Source organism: Bombyx mori, chromosome 7 (assembly GCF_030269925.1).
Source record: "Bombyx mori chromosome 7, ASM3026992v2".
Classification (NCBI taxonomy): Eukaryota; Metazoa; Arthropoda; class Insecta; order Lepidoptera; family Bombycidae; genus Bombyx; species Bombyx mori.
Genome location: NC_085113.1, coordinates 11,339,601 through 11,360,964, shown reverse-complemented (window position 1 = coordinate 11,360,964; position 21,364 = coordinate 11,339,601). Strand labels below are relative to the sequence as shown.

Genomic DNA, 21,364 nt, shown 5'->3' with positions numbered 1-21,364 from the left:
AAATGACATATCATCAACCAACCATATTACGCGAAACAGAGAGGATACAAATGTAAGTCTTCACGAGTAAAAGAGACAGATTTACTCTTTGCGTGAAATCCCAACTCAAATGCTAGCAGCATAACCTTTATTTCTTGAGCATTAAGAGCCAATTCTTTTCAAATAGCTTTAGGATCGAAGTTGTACAACGGAACGAATCATAATTGGTGAACTAGTGGCGTCACTGCTATCGATGCGCGCTCGATTCTCGCCATTTTGTTGACTTAAATTCAACTCGCATTGCTTTCTACTCGATACACGGTCATAATCGTTCTCGTTTCAATAATCATCGGGAAATAGGCGGCAAACTGATTATCAATCTCGAATCGATAACAATATGAAGAAAGTATCATCTGTTGTGTGGCGATTTTTTGAGCGTATTGAAGAGAATAAGAGGTGCGTCTCGGTTGTGTGTAAATTGTGTGAGAATCAGTACAAATACTTCGGTAATACAACAAATCTCAGAGTACATTTGACTAATAAACATCCAATACAGTGGGAATTAACACAAAATGGGACATTGGACGAATCAAATTTTCGTTTTGAAGACGGTGATTCAATTCAATCTTCTTCAACGCCGCAGAAAAGAAAATACACACCCCGAGGAAGCAAAAATGTACGTTATTCAGTATCAATTGATAATAACGAAGAATCAACAGGAACAATGCCTACGATAGACATTCAGCGGGTACCTAAAATATTATGTTATGCTACTATTTCCCAAACAATTGGTTATTTTGGTAACCTTATCAGCTTATCACGACCCATCGATCGATTTATTTTATCGATTCGAAGGTCTGTTCCGAATACGTCACAAGTTGATAAAACCATTTATTTTGAATAATATAAAATCGATTAGCTGCAAAAAATCGTTCAAAATATCTAAGTTAATGTTGAGGTTATTATTTGTGAACAAATTTTGAGTGTTGCTGTTTTTACGGTGAATTGGAAACTCATTGTTCACACGTGGACTATATACATTGAGTAAAATTGTCAAAGACTAAGAAATATCATACTCTAAATAATAAACCTAGTGAATTTTAATGATTACCCATATGCACTAAGTTCCATAAATAGTTCTATTTTGTTACATTTATAAAGTTTTGCCTGTATTGATTTATCATGTTACTAGAAACATATTAAAGTGGCATTTATGAAGGTAACCTTTATTTTGAAAGTTCAAAACTTTAAATAAGTTTAAGATTTGTTGACATGCAACTTTTAAATTATAAAATATTAATCTTAAATGTTTCTTGTTGATAATTCAATTTACCTAAACACTAGTTAATAATTTCAACACTAGTTATTTAATTTTACATTTAAAAATTGACTCGCTTAATAATATGTTTTTCTTTAGAGATTACAAAAATAAATTATATATTTTCTTCTTTCTACAATCATGCAAAATTGATCCATAACCAGCCTTTGTATAGCAATGGGAGTCAGCTAGCCAATGATATGATGACAATTAATGCTCTGTAAAACTCATTCTTGTGATGAGCAGATATACCGATTGTCTATCTGAAATATTCCTAAATAGATATCACAAGATTACTATTACTACTACTATGACTATAATGGTTGAAGTTTCACATCAACTGTGTATGTCTGTTTTGCCAAAGACGAAATAAGTGGGATCTGAAGGGTCTTGAAATTTCTGTGAACTAGTAATCGGAGAGAAGACTTCTGCTCATTATATAGGTGTCATGTTTGTTTTTTAAGCTAACACCACATACCTAGCCACTTATTTACATGAGCAGACAGATTCTTACTTTTCTTCATGCTAAGTAGTTACCGGAGCACTTTATGACTACAAAAAGATTGTTATAGCTTGAGGTTGAGATCTATTGCATCTTAAAAAAGCCTAGCACAAATCAAAATTTATAGTTGTTTCTATGAAATCATAGTGCTGACGATTGTACTTAATTAAAATCAATCTCTTCTTCAAATTTCACCACTCAACAAATGGTAATAACTAAAAAAGACATTTCTAAATGAATATTCATTTGTTCAGGCGTCTGACTGAAGAGCATAATTTTAAATTCACGGATGTGTCGGACTCATCTGCATGAGTCCAGAAGACATTGTTTGTTGTTGTTATTTTATATATTAAGCTTAACAATCTTTTGGCATTCAATTTACTAAAATAACTGAACAGTTCACTCAAAAAGTTAGGTACCTGCTGTAAGATTAAATTACTGATATGACTGATGACCCCAATAGGACTCTTGAGTTTATTTTGTGTTTTTTTTTTTTTTTTTTTTTTTTATTGCCTTTGTAGGCAGACGGGCATACGGCCCACCTGATGGTGAGTGGTTACCGTCGCCCATGGACTTCAGCAATGCCAGGGGCAGAGCCAAGCCACTGCCTACCGCTTAATACTCTCCACAAGCCTCGTTTGAAGAAGGACATGTCATAGCGCTCGGGAAACACCGCGGAGGGGAGCTCATTCCATAGCCAAAATGTGTATTTTTGTGTATTTGTTTTGTCTCTTAACACAATAAAATTTCAGGTGAATGTGCTAGAGAACTCCGACCTGGAGGAGGAAGACAATGATGCTACAATAAATCTGGTGAAACAGATGCACGGTAGCCAACAATCTGATGAAGACTGGCTCGTTGATGATCCATACGAAATCACACACATTGAAACATACGAACCGAAACCGAAACGCAAGAAAATGAAATACAGACCGATCAAAAGAGAAGTGCAATCACCAACTGGTTTGCCAGGATTCTACGTAGCACCAAAGTCAGAGCGGAAAATAATTTATGAAGAATCTAAACGTCAGGATGAATATACAGTCTTTGGGGAGTACATCGCGAACAAACTAAGGAAGTTTAAAATGCCAAAAACACGAGGGAATCTTCAGCAGTTAATCACAACTATATTATGGCAAGCAGAGTATGGAATGTACGACAGTGCAGATTCAGTTAAACGAGTTTTAATGCATTCTGTTCAAACAAATACATCGGAGAGCTGTACAGTGGAGTTTGTTGCCCAAGACTCGATTAACGAACAAGTACTGCATGACAGTAACGAAAATCAATGTTTAGAGAGTGAGACTTTAGAAGCGGAAACCGAATAGTATTGCTTTACACGTTGGACTATAATTTCTGGAATGAGTATTGCCATTGTTAGAATTCGCTGTTTGAAGACATTTTTAAATTTATTAATTAATAAAGAGCTTGTAAATAGATTTTTTTCGTTCTTTCCGTCCTGAAGGTGTAACTTTTTTTGTTTTTATTGGCCTTGTAGGCAGACGATCATACGGCCCACCCGATGGTGAGTGGCTACCGTCGCCCAAGGACTTCAGAAATGCCAGGGGCAGAGCCAATGTATGTGAGACTCAACGATCTGCAGGTGTTGAGAGCAGATCGCGGGCCCAAGGATTTTAGGGCCCACCCACTAAACGACTCCCCTGCACTCTTACACCCGACGTCCGATCTCCGTCCGGGGTCAGAACCCGTTCAGAGTAGGGGGGTTCCCGCGGTCAACACTACAACCAGACACGCGGCGCCACCCCGAGGACGCCCGACCGACGGGTCGTCGAGGCGATAGTCGACGACCAACGACGTCGGTCTCCGCGAATAAGTATTTACCTACGCCAACATAGATTTGTGAAACTCATTCGTGAACATTTGTTAGGTATTTACTTTGAAAAATTCGTACCTGCCGGCGGATTCGAACACGTGCGGTCGCATCGTTCGATACGAGTGCACCCGTCGTCTTATCATTTAGGCTACGACGAATTCATTGTCATAAAGAGAATGACACCGACCTTGACATAAAGTGTCAAAGTACATTGAAGGAATTTTTAACGACTATGTATAGCTTTTGACGCCTGTTGACTGTCGAAGCTTTTACATGTATCGATTTTTTTATGGTGAAGACTACGCTGCATTCGTTGCTAAATGAAAGCAGCTCCTAGGCAACAGCGTAAACGCCGCAATCTACATTAAAAAATTAACTTGAAACCTTAATAATATAAAACGGCCCTCTTGTTCTAACCGGAACGTATGAGCGGAATAGACAATATCTGTTAATGAAGATTAATAACACGCGGAAAATTTAATAACTACATACAAGTTTCTTGCACGTCGATTTACTGGCAACACTCGGCACGTAGGTACACGCACTGAGCGTCTCAACTACTCTCAACGTTTACGTCATGATTGTTTGTTGGTTTAATACTCTGCGTGTATGTAGAACTTTATGAGTCAATATTTGTACAGTTTGCTGATACATTAAAGAAAAACTTTGAAGTCGTCGTGGTCTGTTAGATACAACGCCCGGTGCATTCGTATCAAACTCGTGTCTCAATGTGGCGGCATTTACGTTAAGACCCAATAGTTCGTTCACCTATCTATGTAACATAACATGCCCATGCCACGATAACATTGCACTATACTTTCTTTGTTACTGGCGCTATTTTCAGACTTCCCCTTAAAAACTAATTTCTAATTTCATCCATTCTCGTTATTCCACACATCCATCTTAACATTCTACCGCATGCATTATCCTTTCTTACATCGCTTTCGTAGTCGAGCAGTCCGATCCATACAATACGACATTCATTTATTTATAAAATTTTATGAGGGAAGCTTTCTAAAAATAGAAAAATATAATTAAAAACCTAATGAAAGCCAATAAACAATCTCATTTAAAGATGATATAATTTCAAACGAGGAAGCGATTCTGCATCTACAAAGAAAAGTAGTATTACATTACTAAATGAATGTACGCACTGAGTATGATTCACGACAGCAATTACTTTCTATCCCTTTCACTAACAAACACCCCAAGAAACAAAGGAGCGAGATAGAAAACTAGGACATTAATGCAACATTAGCAGTTCAAAATGCCTAGTGCTTGTGAGTGTTGCTAATAAAACAAATGGCGTGAAGAATTTGGGTCGTTTGGCTCTGGATAATTGGTGTTCATGTTTTAAATATGAGACACCGTGTTTGATGAGCATTGTTCAATCGGTGTCTATTTCGTAATTGTGACAACCGACGGATCCACTGTTTGATTTCATTGTACAAATTGTTTTAATTTGGGTTTAATTGTTCATAACCTAAAGAAAATTATTAGCGCCATTTTCTATTGTTAGAAATATTGTCTTGTAAGCTACGCTACCGGCAATTGTCTACTTATGTCTGTTCCTCATAATAAATCTTTTCTAATATATTGTTTTAACTATCACCAACCACGATATCTGTAGGTAATGGGAATGCGCCAAATTAATAAAATAAGTTTTCAACTGTTTGGAACAACTAACGCGGTCTCTGTATTACATTTGACAAAATAAATCATACAAAACTGTAAAACAGATTCTAATAGTTATGACATAGGTAGTATGGAGAGTCAACAAAAGTATGAAAACGCAAAAATCAAAAAGGAGATAAAAATGGTTTTTGCTTTAATTTTTTAAAGAAACTATCGAGGAGGACACAGCGGAATTTTAAGATCGGACACACGTTGCGCATAGGGTCTGTTTAATATGGTAAAAATTAAATACAATATAAGGTAAACTTACACCTTACTTAACCACTTAACACCAGGTGGGCTGTAAGCTCGTCCATCCAAGCAATAAAAAAAGGTTAAGGTGCTAGGCAAGCGTCAGAAGAGAGTCAATGATTCGACAAATTCCCAGTAATTTTCCAGGGCTACTACAAAATAAATATTAACTATATTAACAAAATGCAATCGCTTACTAAGGCCATTTAGTTCGAGTCACCATTACATCCTTTCTATTGTTCAAAGAATACATGACTTATTCGTACAGACAGGCAGGATTGTGGTAATTAAGCATACGGAACACAATAAGCTCTGAAAAAAATATAGAACATCGTGATAATATGAATTTTCCCTACGAGATCAAATCAGAAATGAGGAGATTCGCAGGAAAACCATGGTTACCGATATAGCCCAAAGGATTACGACGTTGAGTGGCAGTGGGCAACATTGGAATAATCCTATGTTCAGCTATATAGATTAACTATAATAATGGAGGTGATAATAGGTATCAAGATTCTTAAAAACTGAACTGTACTGAAAACTTAGCAGTGGTTTTCTTGAGCCGGAAACTTCGGTTTGAAAGGCGCGCCCGATATCGGCGCTCCGCCGCGAGGTCGATCAATTAACATGTCATTAAACATTATATAATGTTTTACATCATTTTACTTCCTAGTTTAACAATGACATATCGTTAGAGTTCACGGTCATAGGGCGAGTAGCGATAAAAATGTAAGTTGAATGAAAAGTTAGGATTACATTTATAAATTCGCGAACTCTTCAAAACAAAACAGGACAGAGTAAATACGTAATTAAAATTTTACGAAAACCAAAAAAAAGTACATTGTATTAGGTACATTACAATAAACTAATAATAATGAGTACTATTTTAAATTAATTACATGTTCTTACTTCAATTTTAACATTAATTTTGATTCAAGAGACCACCATCATCATTTGACCTTGAGTGTTTGTCTTTGTCAAGGAAACCACTACCTATCGATGTGTGTATTCGCAAGCATGAATATGTAAATTATAATCATTTCCTAGTCCGCTGAATACGCCACACACACAAACCATACCAACATGCAAAAAATTATCGTATTCGCGCATGCGCAAAACATCAAACCTTCTCGCTTCCTCATAACATACGTCACTTTCGCACACTACAATCAGCTGTTCTACCAACATGGCGACCTTAGGCCGTACTTCTTGCAAATTATTCAAAATTGTTCAATTTACGCCGATTTTTACCCGTAATTTAGGCCATGTGAAGTGTAATAAATCTTTTTCTAAAGTCCTAACAACGTGCGCGTGTATATTTGGCGGCGGTGTTGTGTTTTATACAACGAATTACTACAGCAATTCGAGTACCGTTTACGCGCTCAAGGCGAAGGTAAGTCTGTTTTCCTTTTTTGTCTACATGTGGGTTTGTTTATATTGACTATGCTGGGTAGAATCGGACGCTACTCACATTATGTATACGATAAAAGACAATTAAGCAATATTTATGTCATGAATTTCGCTACTCGCGCAGCCGCAGTGGTGGTTTGTTTATAAATAGCTCAGTGACAAGCTCGATGAGCACGGATTATTTGACATTTACTATTCGTTCGGAAATCGTATTCGAGATTTCTTGTTCCCATACTTCGTCCAGGATTTATTGTTTTACAGAAATTAGGTATTCCTTTAAATTATTTTAATTTAACATAAACATAAACAAAATACTTTACGCTACGCATTTTATGGATAATACGTACCTAGTATGTATATATTTATTTTTCTTACATATTGTTCTCTAGCAGTCTCCAATAGTTCTTTTGTTTACTTTTGCTAGAGATAAAATCACTTTTATTAACTTACGTGATACATTATCAAACCGATACAATGAGACATACTACCGGAAGACGAGCAATTGTGTAACTATATATTTATCTGTCACAGATACAAGATTTTAGGTCAAGTTGAGGCATAGGTTATGATTATTATCACCCTATTTTCTATCGCAAGATAGCCGATGTCTATTTATTAAGGGATCGCTACGCCATTAAATATTTTCCGTCAAAATTTTATTTATTGAATATGAATTGGAGATTTTTCCAAAATAGTCACGATTTTAGGTGCAATTAAAATATTAAGTATGATGTATGGAATACTTTAGTTAATATAGTCACGAATGACTAAGTTATATTATTCGTCTATATATTTTAAACATAGTGCTGCTTAAAGTTTTATTTTCTATTTATTGACTGTAAAATTACTTTTTATTAGTATTTTATTTTGGTACATAACTAAGATACTGGGTGTTCTGTAAGCATGCACGTGTACGCACCACGAGCTTGTCCATTTTTGCCGTGAACCAGTAATGCGGTCCGATTAGAAAGGTCGAGAACCCGTTGTACCACCACGCCAGAACACGGCTGCTTCGACCGCTACCTGCAGCTGGTCGCCCGAAGAGATCTCACGCCAGAGTGCCACCACCGCAGTGGCTGCGATAAGATCACGGCGGAGCACACTCTCACGTACTGCCCTGCTACCGCGGAGTAGCACCGCGTCCTCGTCGCGAAGATAGGACCAGACCTGTCGCTGCCGACGTGGCTACGTTGCCCGCCGGCTACAAGTCCTGGCAGTGGCGCCACGAGTCTCGTTGTAGTCTTGTACCGCGGGAACCCTGCTACTCAGCCAGGGTTCGAGATCAAGCTTTGGGTGGTGGAGTGCAAGGGGAATGGCTTAGTGGGTAGGGCCCTAAAAAGTCCTTGGGCCCAGAATTCGCTCCCAACTTCTACTGACCCTCAGGTTCCACATATGCCCTAGACGCAGACAACTCGTATGAATGTATCGCACATTATTATTATCATTATAACGAGTATATACGAACTTTGTTTGAAAATTAAATTCCACAAAATGTTGTTTTATATGTTATAAATCGAACGAGACGAAGATAAAATAAAATAACAACACAGTAAAGTAATGAGAATTCACCGAAGCATCAGATATATTTCTGGATTAACCCGAGAAATCACTTCCAGCGACTCTGTTTCATTTTCCCACACTTGTTCCTGCGAACATCTGTATGTTAAACGGTTAGTAAGCCACGATTATTACTAATTAGATACTAATATATGAATAAATAAAACAATAAACAGGGATTCCTTCCAAGAGCACGCGACTTATACGAACTTCAATTTGCGGGAATGAAGTCAACCAAAAACACGCTTTCAGACGTGTTATAAATAAAACAATATCGGACATTCTTTTGGGCTGTATAGAACTCGTACCCTTTGTAAAAAAAAAAAAACTTTGACATTTAAAGCCACCCGCACTGCAACTATGACCACGGCCAGCTATTCCACGATAATGTACTCATTACAGATTCCCAAGATCTAATATAAATGCTTGTCGATTAATTTCGAGTGTGCGACGTGAGAATAGGACTTTTCGACTTTCAAGGGCTGTCACTGCGCCATAGTTTAATCCGTAATTATATTGTGTATGTGTTTTTTTTAGCTTTCTAAATATTTTCAATCGCTAACTACTACTATCATTGTGTTACGGATGAGTGTTTCTGCAAATTTTGAAATTTAGATAAGATTTTAACGAATTCTAAGTGATTGTAAGCCTGCTCTGAGCAAAAACTCATATTTCTACCTAATTTGGATTCGGAATAAAAATAATTTATAAGCGCTGCATAGTAAGCACCATTCATCGCCCAAAAACTGCTCTGTTGCTACTAGGGTTTCCGCGAGAAAAATTTAATTATTTATATAAAAAAAAATCAACAAGAATAAAAACCGATTATAATAAACTAAAAAAAGAATACATATTATCAATTTTGTGGAAGTCATGTAAATATACAATATGAAGCAAAACTGAAAAACAACCAGTCATACTTGATAAAATCTAATGGATCACCGAAATGGGTTCACCTAGAAAAAATAGAAGGTAACACTCATAAAAAATACAGTCAAATTGAGAAACCCCTCCTTAGTTTCAGGTCGGTTAACTTTTTTATAACCTACCTAAGCCGGTAGCCTTGAGAGGCTATGCCAGCGTAACCAAGCGAGTAGGTGAGCTCTCGGGGCTCTGACCATAGGACGTTGCTAACACTAGCCCTAGCAAGAGCAGTGCTTCGCGGAATCTACCACCGGATCGGAAACGCGACCCACTGAGAAGATCCGGCGAGAAACTCAGTAGGCTGTTTCTATGGGTTAGTTTACGGTAAATCGACAAAGTTTTGAAGTCGTCGTGGCTTGAAAGATAAGACGTCCGGTGCATTCGTGTTGAGCGATGTACCGGTGTTCGAATCTCAGGCGCGTACCAATTTTTCTAATGAAATACGTACATAACAAATGTTCAAATGCTTACGATTGACTTCCACGGCTACAGAATAACATCTATACTTCTATACTAATATTATAAAGATGAAAGATTTGTTTGTTTGTTTCGAATAGGCTCCGAAACTACTGGACCGATTTGAAAAATTCTTTTTCCATTAGAAGCCGACATTGTCCCTGATGAACATAGGCTACTTTTTTTTTATTTTATTTTTTTTGTTTCATGTGTGTTTTAATGTTTCCGAAGCGAAGCGAGGGCGGGTCGCTAGTCGTGTAATAAAAATAAAACCCGCAAAATTATAATTTGCTTAATTACTGGTGCTAGGACCTCTTGTGAGTCCGCACGGGTAGGTACCATCGCCCTGCCTATTTCTGCCATGAAGCAGTAATGCGTTTCGGTTTGAAGGGTGGGGCAGCCGTTGTAACTATACTTGAGACCTTAGAACTTACATCTCAAGGTGGGTGGCGCGTTTACGCCGTAGATGTCTATGGGCTCCAGTAACCGCTTAACACCAGGTGGGCTGTGACCTCGTCCAACCACCTAAGCAAAAAAAAAAAAATCGGTTGACGAAATAACGAACGTTTGACGTGAGTTTCAATAACGCCAACCAACCCTATCCCTAGAGCCTTCGTTTTTTAACTAAACACGTGTTAAACGACTTAACGAGTCCCCCGGGGTGGCGAGTGTTTAATAAGACAGTTGAATGATTGTGGCCGCCTCTAAACGCGGTGCGCGGACTTTAGACCTGTCGACTTTTTGTCGTACGACAGCTATATCACTGATACAGTAATGGGACTCCTTTAGCTTTTGTTTTGTTTGTTCGGCTTTTACTGTCGTCCCTATCCTGTAATTAAGGTTGCACTCGATATTAGTGATTTATTGGCGTTCATTATTCGCTTCGTGTTAAGCGTGGGTCATACACAGGCAACGCGACGTGAATAAAACACGTCATTACAGATCCTCCCGATCCATTAACGGTGCTTTTAGGTACCACAAGCACCGGTCACCGTCCTCGTCGAACCCGTCGCTTGCGACGAAGGGCTCGACGAGCGAATTAACCCATAGACACAGCCCACTGAGTTTCTCGCCGGATCTTCTCAGTGGGTCGCGTTTCCGATCCGGTGGTAGATTCTGCGAAGCACTGCTCTTGGTAGGGCCAGTGTTAGCAACACTCCGGTTTGAGCCCCGTGAGCTCACCTACATGTTATGGCGAAGCTGACATAGCCTCTCAAAGCTATCAGCATAGGTAGGGAAAAAAAGTGAATAAAGGTTGTACAACATCGTCATATGAAGCCGAAACCTCAATATTTTACGCCGGAACGAATAACTGATTCGCGGCAGATATAGAAAGGATAGTGGTAGCGGCTTACGATGCAGTAATGCGTTTCGGTTTGAACGGTGGGGCAGCCGTTGTAACTATACTGAGATTTTAGAACTCATATCTCAAGATAGATGGCGGCATTTACGCTGTAGATGTCTATGGGCTCTTGTAACCATTTAAGGCCAGGTGGGCCGTGAGCTCGTCCATCAATTTAAGCAATAAAAAAAAAGAAAAATCGATTGCACCCGATGACGCCTGAATGCGACTTAGATGTGGCACTGTGGCATGCTACATATGCAATAAATAAATAAAATATTCTAGTAATAAAATATCTTCTATATATTAATACGTGAAGCAAGAACTTTGTGTCCCTTTTTACGAAAATTGCGCGGACGGAGGAGTATGAAATTTTCCACACTTGCCACGCTTCCACACTTCCACACTTGAAGAAGTGCACAATGCTAAATTTTTTTTAAATAATGCACAAAAGATAAAAGATAAAATTAAATCAATAAAGAAAACGTTACACACACTACATACCATGTATTTGACGCACACACGCATGCATACTATTTATTGTCAAACTTTTGTTCTTGACGTCTGTTGTCAAATTGAGAATAGATTAAATATTGTTTGTCTTTATTAATATTTTTCTATAGTGTAGTCTTGGCGAAATTTATGATTACAGAAGTGTAAAATACAATCATAATAGTGTACAAACTTACAATTCCAATTAATTATAGTCGAATTTCGACTACTGCGGGACCTCTAGTTCTAGGAATTGTTTAAGTCAGCATCTGACCTCATCTCATAAATGACAAGTACGCAATAATCGCAATTCGCAGCACTCGAGTGCTCTCTATTGCGTTTGATTGAATTAATTACGCGGACTATATATTTTTATTGATCGAATTGTTGCCTATGAGAACGCAAATTGATAATATGTTCTTCTCAATTTATTTATTGAAATTGATTTTGTGTTTGAAATAGTTAGGTCGTACCGGAAAAATGAAATTAGATTGCAGTATTGGAATGATCACGATGAGGAAAATCTTTTTATTTTTTTAACAACATTCGCAAATAGTTCTTATGTAAATCCTATCTGAGTTCACCGCAGGTACGTGATCCGATATAATCTGTGGTGACAAATAAATAAATACCGCGAAAATTGGTGCAGTTTCTTAAAAGTCTTCAAAAATAAACAAGAAACAGATAACGGATGTGTTATACAGCACATGGTACTTTTATTCCTACTTATGCTGATAGCCTTGAGAGGCTATTTCAGCTTCACCTTGACGTGTAAGTGAGTTCACGAGAGTCAAATCGGGAGGGCTGCTAACATTGGCCCTAGCAAGAGCAGTGCTTCGCAGAATCTACCACCGGATCGGAAACGCGACCCACTGAGAAGATCCGGTGAGAAACTCAGTGGGCTGTGTCTATGGGTTAATTTACTCGTCGAGCCCTTCGTCGCAAGCAGGGTTCGGCAAGGACTGACCGGTGCCACATGGTACATTAGTCAGCTAAACGAAGCGCTGCTCTTGTTAGGGCAGATGTTAGCGAAATCCTAGGCTGAGCCCCGCGAGCTTCGCCTACACGCCCGTTGAAACTAGTAACCCTTCGAGGTTATCTGCATTAGGTAGGCAAAAAAAAATTGAACTTATCTACCTCCATACAAATTCTGTACAGTGGACTATATGTGACTTTGACAAGCATATATTTATTACCTAAATGAAAAGATATGAAATAAATTGATTGACAAATATTCACGATTGACTTCCACGGTGAAGGAATAACATCGTGTAATAAAAATCAAACCCGCAAAATTATAATTTGCGTAATTATTGGTGGTAGGACCTCTTGTGAGTCCGCACGGGTAGGTACCACTATCCTGCCTATTTCTGCCGTGAAGCAGTAATGCGTTTCGGTTTGAAGGGTGGGCCAGCCGTTGTAATTATACTGAGACCTTAGAACTGATATCTCAAGATGGGCGGCGCATTTACGTTGTAGATGTCAATGGGCTCCAGTAACCACTTACACCAGGTGGGCTGTGATCTCGTCTACCTATCTAAGCAATAAAAAAAAAGAAATAAACTGTATATAAAGGTATGTAATGTATTAATAGACGTAGAAAGATAATTGACGGTTAATCTGTCTTTAAGCTATTACAGAAACCGATAAACACTACAATTTGAATGACTCTGTTCACCTTACTGGCGGTAGGACGTCTTGCGAGCCCCCACGGATAGATACCACCACCCTGTCTATTTCTGCTGTGAAGCAGTAATGGCTTTTTATTTGATGGGTGGGGTAACTGTCACCATTACCGGGTACCGTAAAAACTGACATAGATTAGACATTCATATCTCAGGGTGGGTGGTGGCATTTACATTGTTGATGTATATCGGCTATGGATGGTAACCACTAAACAGCAAGTGGGCCGTGAGCTCGTCCACTTATCTATGTAAAAACAAAAGATGAAATAGGAGTTTCAACAGCCTCCTAATTGGAAAACATGATTGAAGCGCGATAAAAACAGGCAGGATTTTTAGTACTTTAGCGTAGTTAGAAATATCTAACTCAACAAAACTTTTCTTGAAAATATTTCTATTAATAACTGTAAAATGAGGTGGTTGGAACTGAACTAGCTCTAAAACGTTAGTGGTTATCAAGAAGGATGAAGGATGAAGTTTACAGCCGTTGAAAAGCGGTAGTTTATTCACGCTATTAAACCTTTAAAAGGCTACGAACTTTTTAGAGGTATTAACTTTTGAATGTGCATCCAAATCTTCATTTCTGTAGTATATTTAAAAGGCAGTAAATGGGTAATGGGCATGGTTAACTCGCGTCGAGCAATGCGACAGCGGCTGAGTTCAAAATCTTGCATTTTGCAATGCAATTTGGCCAAATAAATACGTACCTAACACGTGTTCACCATAGACGACATCCACGGTGAGCGTGGAATAGTATCATGCCTAGTAATTAGTCGCATTACTATGGTAGGTCGTATTCGACGTAAATTGAAATAGGCGATTAATATTTTTGAAGCGAAAATGCCAAAAAACAGCACTAACTGTCAATTCAGTCGAATTCCTGACGTCAGCTAACCGCGAAAGATATGCTAATTGCCCTAGCTGATTTGTTTTATGAATGCAAAGCAATGAATCAATTGAACGTTTCACTATCAATAGTGACAGGAATGAATTGAATCATTGAATGATTCATAACGATGTTTAATTCACACAGCGTATTGCGGTCGTCCAGCCTAGATGATACGTACTATGACTGCAAATTAATTTGACAATAGACGCACTACAATCGCTCGATAAGGTCGCGACGAAATTTTATTATGCGGGGTTTTTCTTTTTATTATATAAGTCATATGGAGGAAGACGGGTTTCAATGAACTCCTTTTATGCTCTGTTAGGTGTTGTAAAATATCTCATTTTGTGGTTTCATGATCAAATAATGTCTGTTTTGCCATCATCGCACTCGTAAAATCTACTGGAGCATGAAGGGTCGTCTTGTATTCGACGCTAGCAATACTTTTTTGTGGATCAAACGTTTTATGATCATTACTGGGGCAATGGGGAGAACCCGCTCGTCTGTCTCATAGATTTAACCGTCAAATATTTTGTAAAGTATCTAACTGAAATTATACCCAATGTACGCATGGTTGTTTGTTTTATTCCGCAGTTTCCTAATTGGGTGGTTTTGGAAGCTTTTTAAAAAAAATACCACTTATGTTGAACTTTTCAATTGTACTAACAAGTGCTGTAATAACAGCTAGCGGTATACAGATTAATCTGTGTCACTGGTATTGCTGATGTTCGAACTAAGATAGCGATAAAAAAAAGAAGGCCAAACTACAGTAAATTTTCTATCAATCATAAAACATACTATGCTTAATTAATCACAAACAAGTGATTTGATTTTTACTACTGTGTTTATATGAGATGTGCGAATTTTGGGACGTTAAAATGGTTAGATGTTTTGGAAAAAACTCTAATTCTCGCCATTAGTGACATTTGAAGTTGTAATTGGTAAATAAATGCAACAATTGTAGGATTAGATTGATTTAAGTGATTGATACAAAAATTATAGTCTTCTAAGTCAGGCCCCCAAAAAGTATAGAAAAACTGAAATGCCGAGAATCACGATAGAATTGTTTTAGCTTAAAGTACCAAACCAAAATCTACATGTGTAACTAAAACCGATAGACCGTCTTGGAGGACCTCTGATCTTCAGATCTAGATTGATGTCACTAGATGATGTAATCTCCTGGTGTGACATATGTCACGTATCCCGGAACATTCGCGGGCATATCCAGAGCGACGTGGCCATCATCGCGCCATAGCGCAAACATTCTGCGGTTTTGTGGTCGTGTGGGTTTTCTTTGTTCGTAAGTTGATAAATGGCGTGATAGGTCGATATGAATTTTGGGGTTTGACTATCATATGAATAATTAATTTGAATAAGGAAACATTTGATCACCTCGTTTATTTTGCGACATTCGGTTATATCTGCTCTTGTATTCCTCCCTTGGAGGAAACGACGAAGTTCAAGCATCCGGCGATATGTACCTAGTTGAAAAAATGTTTAGAAAGTTCAAAAGTAAATAGCCATGATTTACGCGTAAATATTGAATGGAGCTTGGCATGACGAATTAGGTAGTAAATTTGTATATTTGTATACTATTCTTGTCACAGTGGCTTAGCGACTCGAAAAGGATCTTCTTACACGAAAAACTTCCATTCGTCCCTCTTGGACACTGATTATAAAATCATCGAACCAACGGTACCTGAAGCGATCTTGAAATATCCATCTTTATTTCGATTCCTCCGATATCTCCGAGATTTTAGCAGCTCAAAAATAGATTTAGCTTACTTAATGACTTAATTTTTTGTATGCCTTTATCCAAATATTTTTGATTGAAGTTTTGTGGTTTGATAATGTCGCACGTCATTTCGGATCCCCCAATCCACTATCGGCGCTCTTGTGTATCTCAAGCACCGGTTACCGTTCTCATCGAACCTGTCAAATGCGACGAAGGGTATATGTAAGGGAAATTAACCCTCAATCAGATACAGCCCACTGAGTTTCTCACCGTATCTTGTCAGTGGGTCGCGTTTCATATCCAATGGTAGATTCTGCCAAGCACTGCTCTTGCTAGGGCTAGTGTTTGCAAATTGTCAGTTTAGAGCACCGTGAGCTCAGCTATTAGCTTGGCGAAGCTGACAAAACTCCTCGAGGCTAACTGCATAGGTAGGAAAACCAAAAAAAAGGTAATGTCGTAGGTTGCTCACGTACGCCGATAATTCTTGCGACATCACGACCGTCAGTGTAAGGGCCGTGATCATTGTAAGGGCGATTTGCGGTCTCATTTTCATCACTATACTCAGTCATAGAGACGTGACGATCTTCGATTATTCTTGATGTTTCACATCCTCATGTTGTTGATCTTGGGTCGTGTTGCTTCAGCGGATAATGAAACAATTTATATTGAAGTTAGACTTATTTTTCCATGAAAAATCAAATACTGACTCAACTAACTATAAGTAAAATCTATGTAGTCAGTTATATAGGAACTTAATATTTCTTGAAGCAGTAATGCGTTTTAATTTGAAGGGTGTGGCAGCCGTTGTAACTATACTGAGACTTTAGAACTTATATCTCAAGGTGGGTGGCGCATTTACTTTGTAGATGTCTATGGGCTCCAATAATTCCATTTAACACCAGGTGGTCTATGAGCTCGTCCACCCATCTAAGCAATAAAAAAAATAAAGGCCGTTCAACCACTACTTTGGACTTAAGAAGGGGTTGGCCCAACGGAGAAGTAAATGGATTAGCACAGAATAGGTAGCTAATAGCCCTTCCTTCCCTTCGTCTACTTTTAGCGCGAACAATGCCGTTCCAGCGACAACAGACTTCATAACTGGAGTGGCGGTATTGACTATGTCTATGGTCTCGGGTAACTACTGCATACCAGACGGGCCGCGAGGCGATTTTTCTACTGGCCCTATAAGCAGACGAGCATACGGTTTACCTGATGGCGAGTGGTTACCGTCGCTTATAGACGCCAGCAATGTCAGGGGCTGAGCCAAGCCGCTGCCTACCGTTTAATACTCTCCACAAGCCTCGTTTGAAGAAGGACATGTCATAGCGCTCGGCAGGTTAGACACCGTAGAGGGGAGCTCATTCCAAAGCTGGATGGTACGTACCAAAAAAGGTTTCTGAAGACGCACTGTGGATGAACTCTACTCCGTAAAAACGAAATGATGGTGATACAACCATTTCAACTCACCACATAGGTACTAATTATTAGTAAAATTATAGAATGAATTCAATGCAACTAATGCTAGTCAGCCTTTTTACGCTTCGTATTATAAGTCCATTTTTTATTGTAGACATAAAAACAAAATAAAAATTAGTGAAACGCAACACCCCCGATCGACGTGCACCTTGTGAGAACACCGTCGCGGCCTAACGTTTTGTTTTGTAGAAACACCCATGTTTCTTCTTCTTGCTGTTTCGATACTTTTATTATTTTCATGTCGAACACACAGCCGAGTGTGTCATACTAAATAGTTCTTGTCGGTCCCCTACTGTGGGTTTGGAAATAAGCTCGCGGAATAAATTCGAGAATAGAATGAGTTTTCGGATTCGACGATGTCGACTGCCACCGAATTTTTGGCCTTAATTAATTGCAAGCTTCAATTGAAAAAGCCCGGATGCTTAATAACATTTTTTTATTGCCTTTGTAGACAGACGAGCATACGGCCCACCTGATGGTGAGTGGTTACCATCGCCCATGGACTTCAGCAATGCCAGGGGCAGAGCCAAACCGCTGCCTACCGCAAAATGCACTGCTTATGTCACTCATACGCTTTGGTTTATCAGAGAATCGTTTCTTGCTGAAACTCTAACATGAACTCGACGAATATTATTAAACAGGTATACAGAAAATCTCACAGATAACAATCTCAACAAGTAAAACAATAAAACGGGCAAATGGTAATCACGAATACCGCGTAACCAGATCCCTTGAATGGATCCAAGATAATATCGACGGCACGATTTAAACTAAATCAGACTGTTGTATTCGAGGGTAGAATCTTACAACCCTTAAACAAACTGCCCTCGTTCTCTTAAAGTTATAGGGCGATTCTCGGTACGGACCACCAGCGTCGCCCATTCATAGGTCGATCACAAAGGTAGCGTGTATGTGTAGAAAAAACGCGCGGTCAATAGTTTACGATTATATCTGTTTGCCCCATGTAATGATATAATTTGTTGGTTTCGTGCTGGCGGATAAACGGTGGTCTCGTTCTGCTTATGCTACAGTTACGTAACGAAATTTAAGCCGTTGAGCGGGAACCGTCGATAGATCGACTCTCTATTAATGCGTATAGAGTGTGAGCGTCGGAATGCCGATTATTTTCGCAGTTTGATTATATAAAGCCTTTGAGCGGGAACCGTCGATAGATCGACTCTCTATTAATGCGCATAGAGTGTGAGCGTCGGGATACCGACTAATTTTGCAGTTTGATTACACAGGTCAACACCAAATTTGACTTTGATTGCAAAGCACAAAATTTCGTTAATTTAGATCGTCATTAGACGAAAAAAAAAATACATGGCATGAAACAGTTTGCTTTTGAACTTTAATAAATTGACCACATATGAAACAAAATGCATCAGCATCGTATTTACACTTTCGTGACATTTTAAGTTTTTCTGGGCTTGTACAAAACACCTGATCATTGTTTATGACTCGAGCGTCATCTAGTGGCACTGTGTAAACGTGAACACCCCATACTCTCATAGCGCGGCTTTTTTTAAAGTATCAAAATAAATTAAAATTTATAAAAAAATTGAAAAATGAGTATTATTACTATATCTATCACAAAAGCAAACTTTATACCAAAAAAAGGTATTATATTTTCGTTTTTGTGAATAATTAACCGGAAAAACCGAGTATAAACGTTAGGACAAAGAACGAATTTTTTTTTGTAGAGTTGTGTTATTAATAGGTGTACGGACGTGTCTTAGCGCTCGCATTTGTAACATTTTAATTAGCTTTATTAACTTACATCTATAAATAACCATTTAAAATTATTTCACTTTGATTTTTGTATTTTTTCTTAAGTAAAGTTTTTACATGGTACTTTTTTCAAATTCCTTTATCAATTTCTACTATGTGAAAATGGGCTCAGCAATAAAAGGGTTAAACGTCCAGATTGACCTGTACCGATCTGTCTGTGTAATGGAATATTTCAACGCAATTTTGACTTCCACCCTTCCACTCACCCTTCAAATAGGAAAGTGTTACCACTTCGCGGCAAAAATAGGCAGGGTGCAACTAGCTACACGCAGGCGAATAGCTTAAGGCTTGGTTATTAAGGCAGTCGATTGATGAGAGACGAGAATGATATCGAAACGAAAAAAAAACATAGGCCTTAAATTCAAAAGACGTGTTATATACGCAACCCAACATATAGTACACAAAAAAAATACAATTCAATAAATTGCCAAACCAATATTGAATTTTAAAAAATGCACTTTCTTCGATCAATCTTCTTTCATAATCCCGCCAACATACTTGACTCTCCCCTAAACGCTTCATTCTGTGTGAACATTATAATGCAATATTTTTAAAGCATTCAGGTACATTGGCAATAAAAAGCCAAATGTAAAAATGTTACTGTGTGCTTATTATGTTTTGTATTCGGTTTCACAATTTAATTTGATTTTTGTTTTGTTTTTTTCTTAAATTTTTATAATTTACTAGTTTTACTAATTTATACCATATTCTAAGTATGTACACATGTAATTAGCCTTCATTCCCGCAAAGAACCAAAGGGAAACGGGGGTGACTGAAAATCAGCGCTGTTCGATTTATCAACCTTGAACAGCAATAGCTGAGCCACCTCCTTTTGCCTTTTTCTCTTTTTTTCTTTTCTTTTATTTGTATTTCATTTTATTTTCTGTGATGTGAAAGGCAATAAATGATTTTTTATTATTATTATTAAATATTTACTCAGTTACATCTCACGTTTTGAGGCATTGATTTGTTTCAGGATCCCTTTGCCTTTGAACAGAAATGTTGTTGTAATGCTTTTTAAAGTATACAATGCTAACGGACTCGCACCCGGGATCACTCCTGATCAGATACGTAATTATGACTGAGGAAAGCTGAAACTAGTCTTGCTAGTATTATTTTCGTTTTATTGGAGATTTTGTTTTGATACGTGTGTTTTGTTTGTGTTTTGACGGCAAATCTCCTTAAATATATTGACGGTTGAATGCGATATTTCGCTTAACAAGTAGAGCCGGTAGAGTTAACATTGTTATTTGTATTTTGACATTCAACAAGTGTGTCATACTGACATCTAAGTTGAAATAAATGATTTTGAATTTGAATATGAATTTGAATTCAAGCGACAAACGTCTTTGTAATTAAAGATGCGTTTTATTCGGTATTAGCATCAATAGTTTGATGTTTTTAATTGAACTTCAATTAAGTTTATTCCATTCAAATAGCTGAGGAAGATTTTTTGTTAATGATATTTTATCAAAATTTTAAACTTTATTACAATCTGGTAATATTTTTTTTTACTACCGACACATTAAGCGAATTTATTATAATATCTGGTAATATTGTCTGGTGGTAAAACTAGTGTTTTTTTAAAGACTGGTGGTAGGACCTCTTGTGGGTCCGCGCGGGTAGGTACCACCACCGTGCCTATTTCTGCCGTGAAGCAGTAATGCGTTTCGGTTTGAAGGGTGGGGCAGCCGTTGTAACTATACTTGAGACCTTAGAACTTATATCTCATGGTGGGTGGCGCATTTACGTTGCAGATGTATAGACATCTATAAATAACTATTTAAAATTATTTCGCTTTGATTTTTGTATTTTTTCTTAAGTAAAGTTTTTACATGGTACTTTTTTTTCAAATTCCTTTATCAATTTCTACAAAATATGTGAAAATAAACTCAGCACTAAAAGAGTTAAACATCCAGATTGACCTGTACCGATCTGTCTGTGTAATGGAATATTTCAACGTAATTTTGACTTCCACCCTTCCACTTACCCTTCAAATAGGAAAGTGTTACTACTTCGTGTTATATACGTCATATATACGTTACATACAT

General features: G+C 37.9%; 2 protein-coding genes and 2 long non-coding RNA genes across 11 annotated transcripts in view; 3 read left to right on the top strand and 1 right to left on the bottom strand.

Moving 5' to 3' along the window:
- LOC134199175 (uncharacterized) overlaps positions 1–7,202 on the bottom strand; it is a 45,895-nt gene extending 38,693 nt beyond the window's left edge. For 2 of the 3 annotated variants that reach the window (XR_009973546.1, XR_009973547.1), the window contains exons 1-2: positions 6,469–6,580; positions 5,757–5,871 (exon numbers count right to left, since the gene is read on the bottom strand). This is a non-coding gene — a long non-coding RNA (uncharacterized LOC134199175). Of the gene's footprint in view, positions 1–5,756; positions 5,872–6,468; positions 6,581–7,030 lie in introns of those variants that run through there. The other variant, XR_009973548.1, reaches the window with a different exon arrangement.
- Positions 74–3,238, top strand: LOC101738255 (uncharacterized). Of its 3 annotated transcripts, none has more exons than XM_004927414.5 (2): positions 74–655; positions 2,552–3,238. In XM_004927414.5, exons 1-2 carry the CDS (start codon positions 377–379, stop codon positions 3,125–3,127), a joined length of 855 nt encoding a protein of 284 aa, XP_004927471.1. In that variant the 5' UTR covers positions 74–376; the 3' UTR covers positions 3,128–3,238. The 3 variants fall into 3 exon arrangements, with proteins under 3 accessions (XP_004927471.1, XP_037867821.1, XP_004927472.1); XM_038011893.2 differs by having other exon boundaries at positions 126–727; XM_004927415.5 differs by having other exon boundaries at positions 425–1,198.
- LOC101738282 (calcium uptake protein 3, mitochondrial) overlaps positions 6,698–21,364 on the top strand; it is a 140,940-nt gene continuing 126,273 nt past the window's right edge. For 3 of the 4 annotated variants that reach the window (XR_009973542.1, XM_038011891.2, XM_038011890.1), the window contains exon 1: positions 6,705–6,952. Coding sequence is in view for 2 of the 4 variants with exons in the window: in XM_038011891.2 (XP_037867819.1) it covers positions 6,746–6,952 (207 nt within the window). In the remaining 2 variants the exon portion in view is untranslated. Of the gene's footprint in view, positions 6,953–21,364 lie in introns of all 4 variants that reach the window. The other variant, XR_009973543.1, reaches the window with a different exon arrangement.
- Positions 8,223–20,632, top strand: LOC134199177 (uncharacterized). Its single transcript, XR_009973550.1, has 2 exons — positions 8,223–8,639; positions 20,290–20,632. It is a non-coding gene; the product is annotated as an uncharacterized LOC134199177 (long non-coding RNA).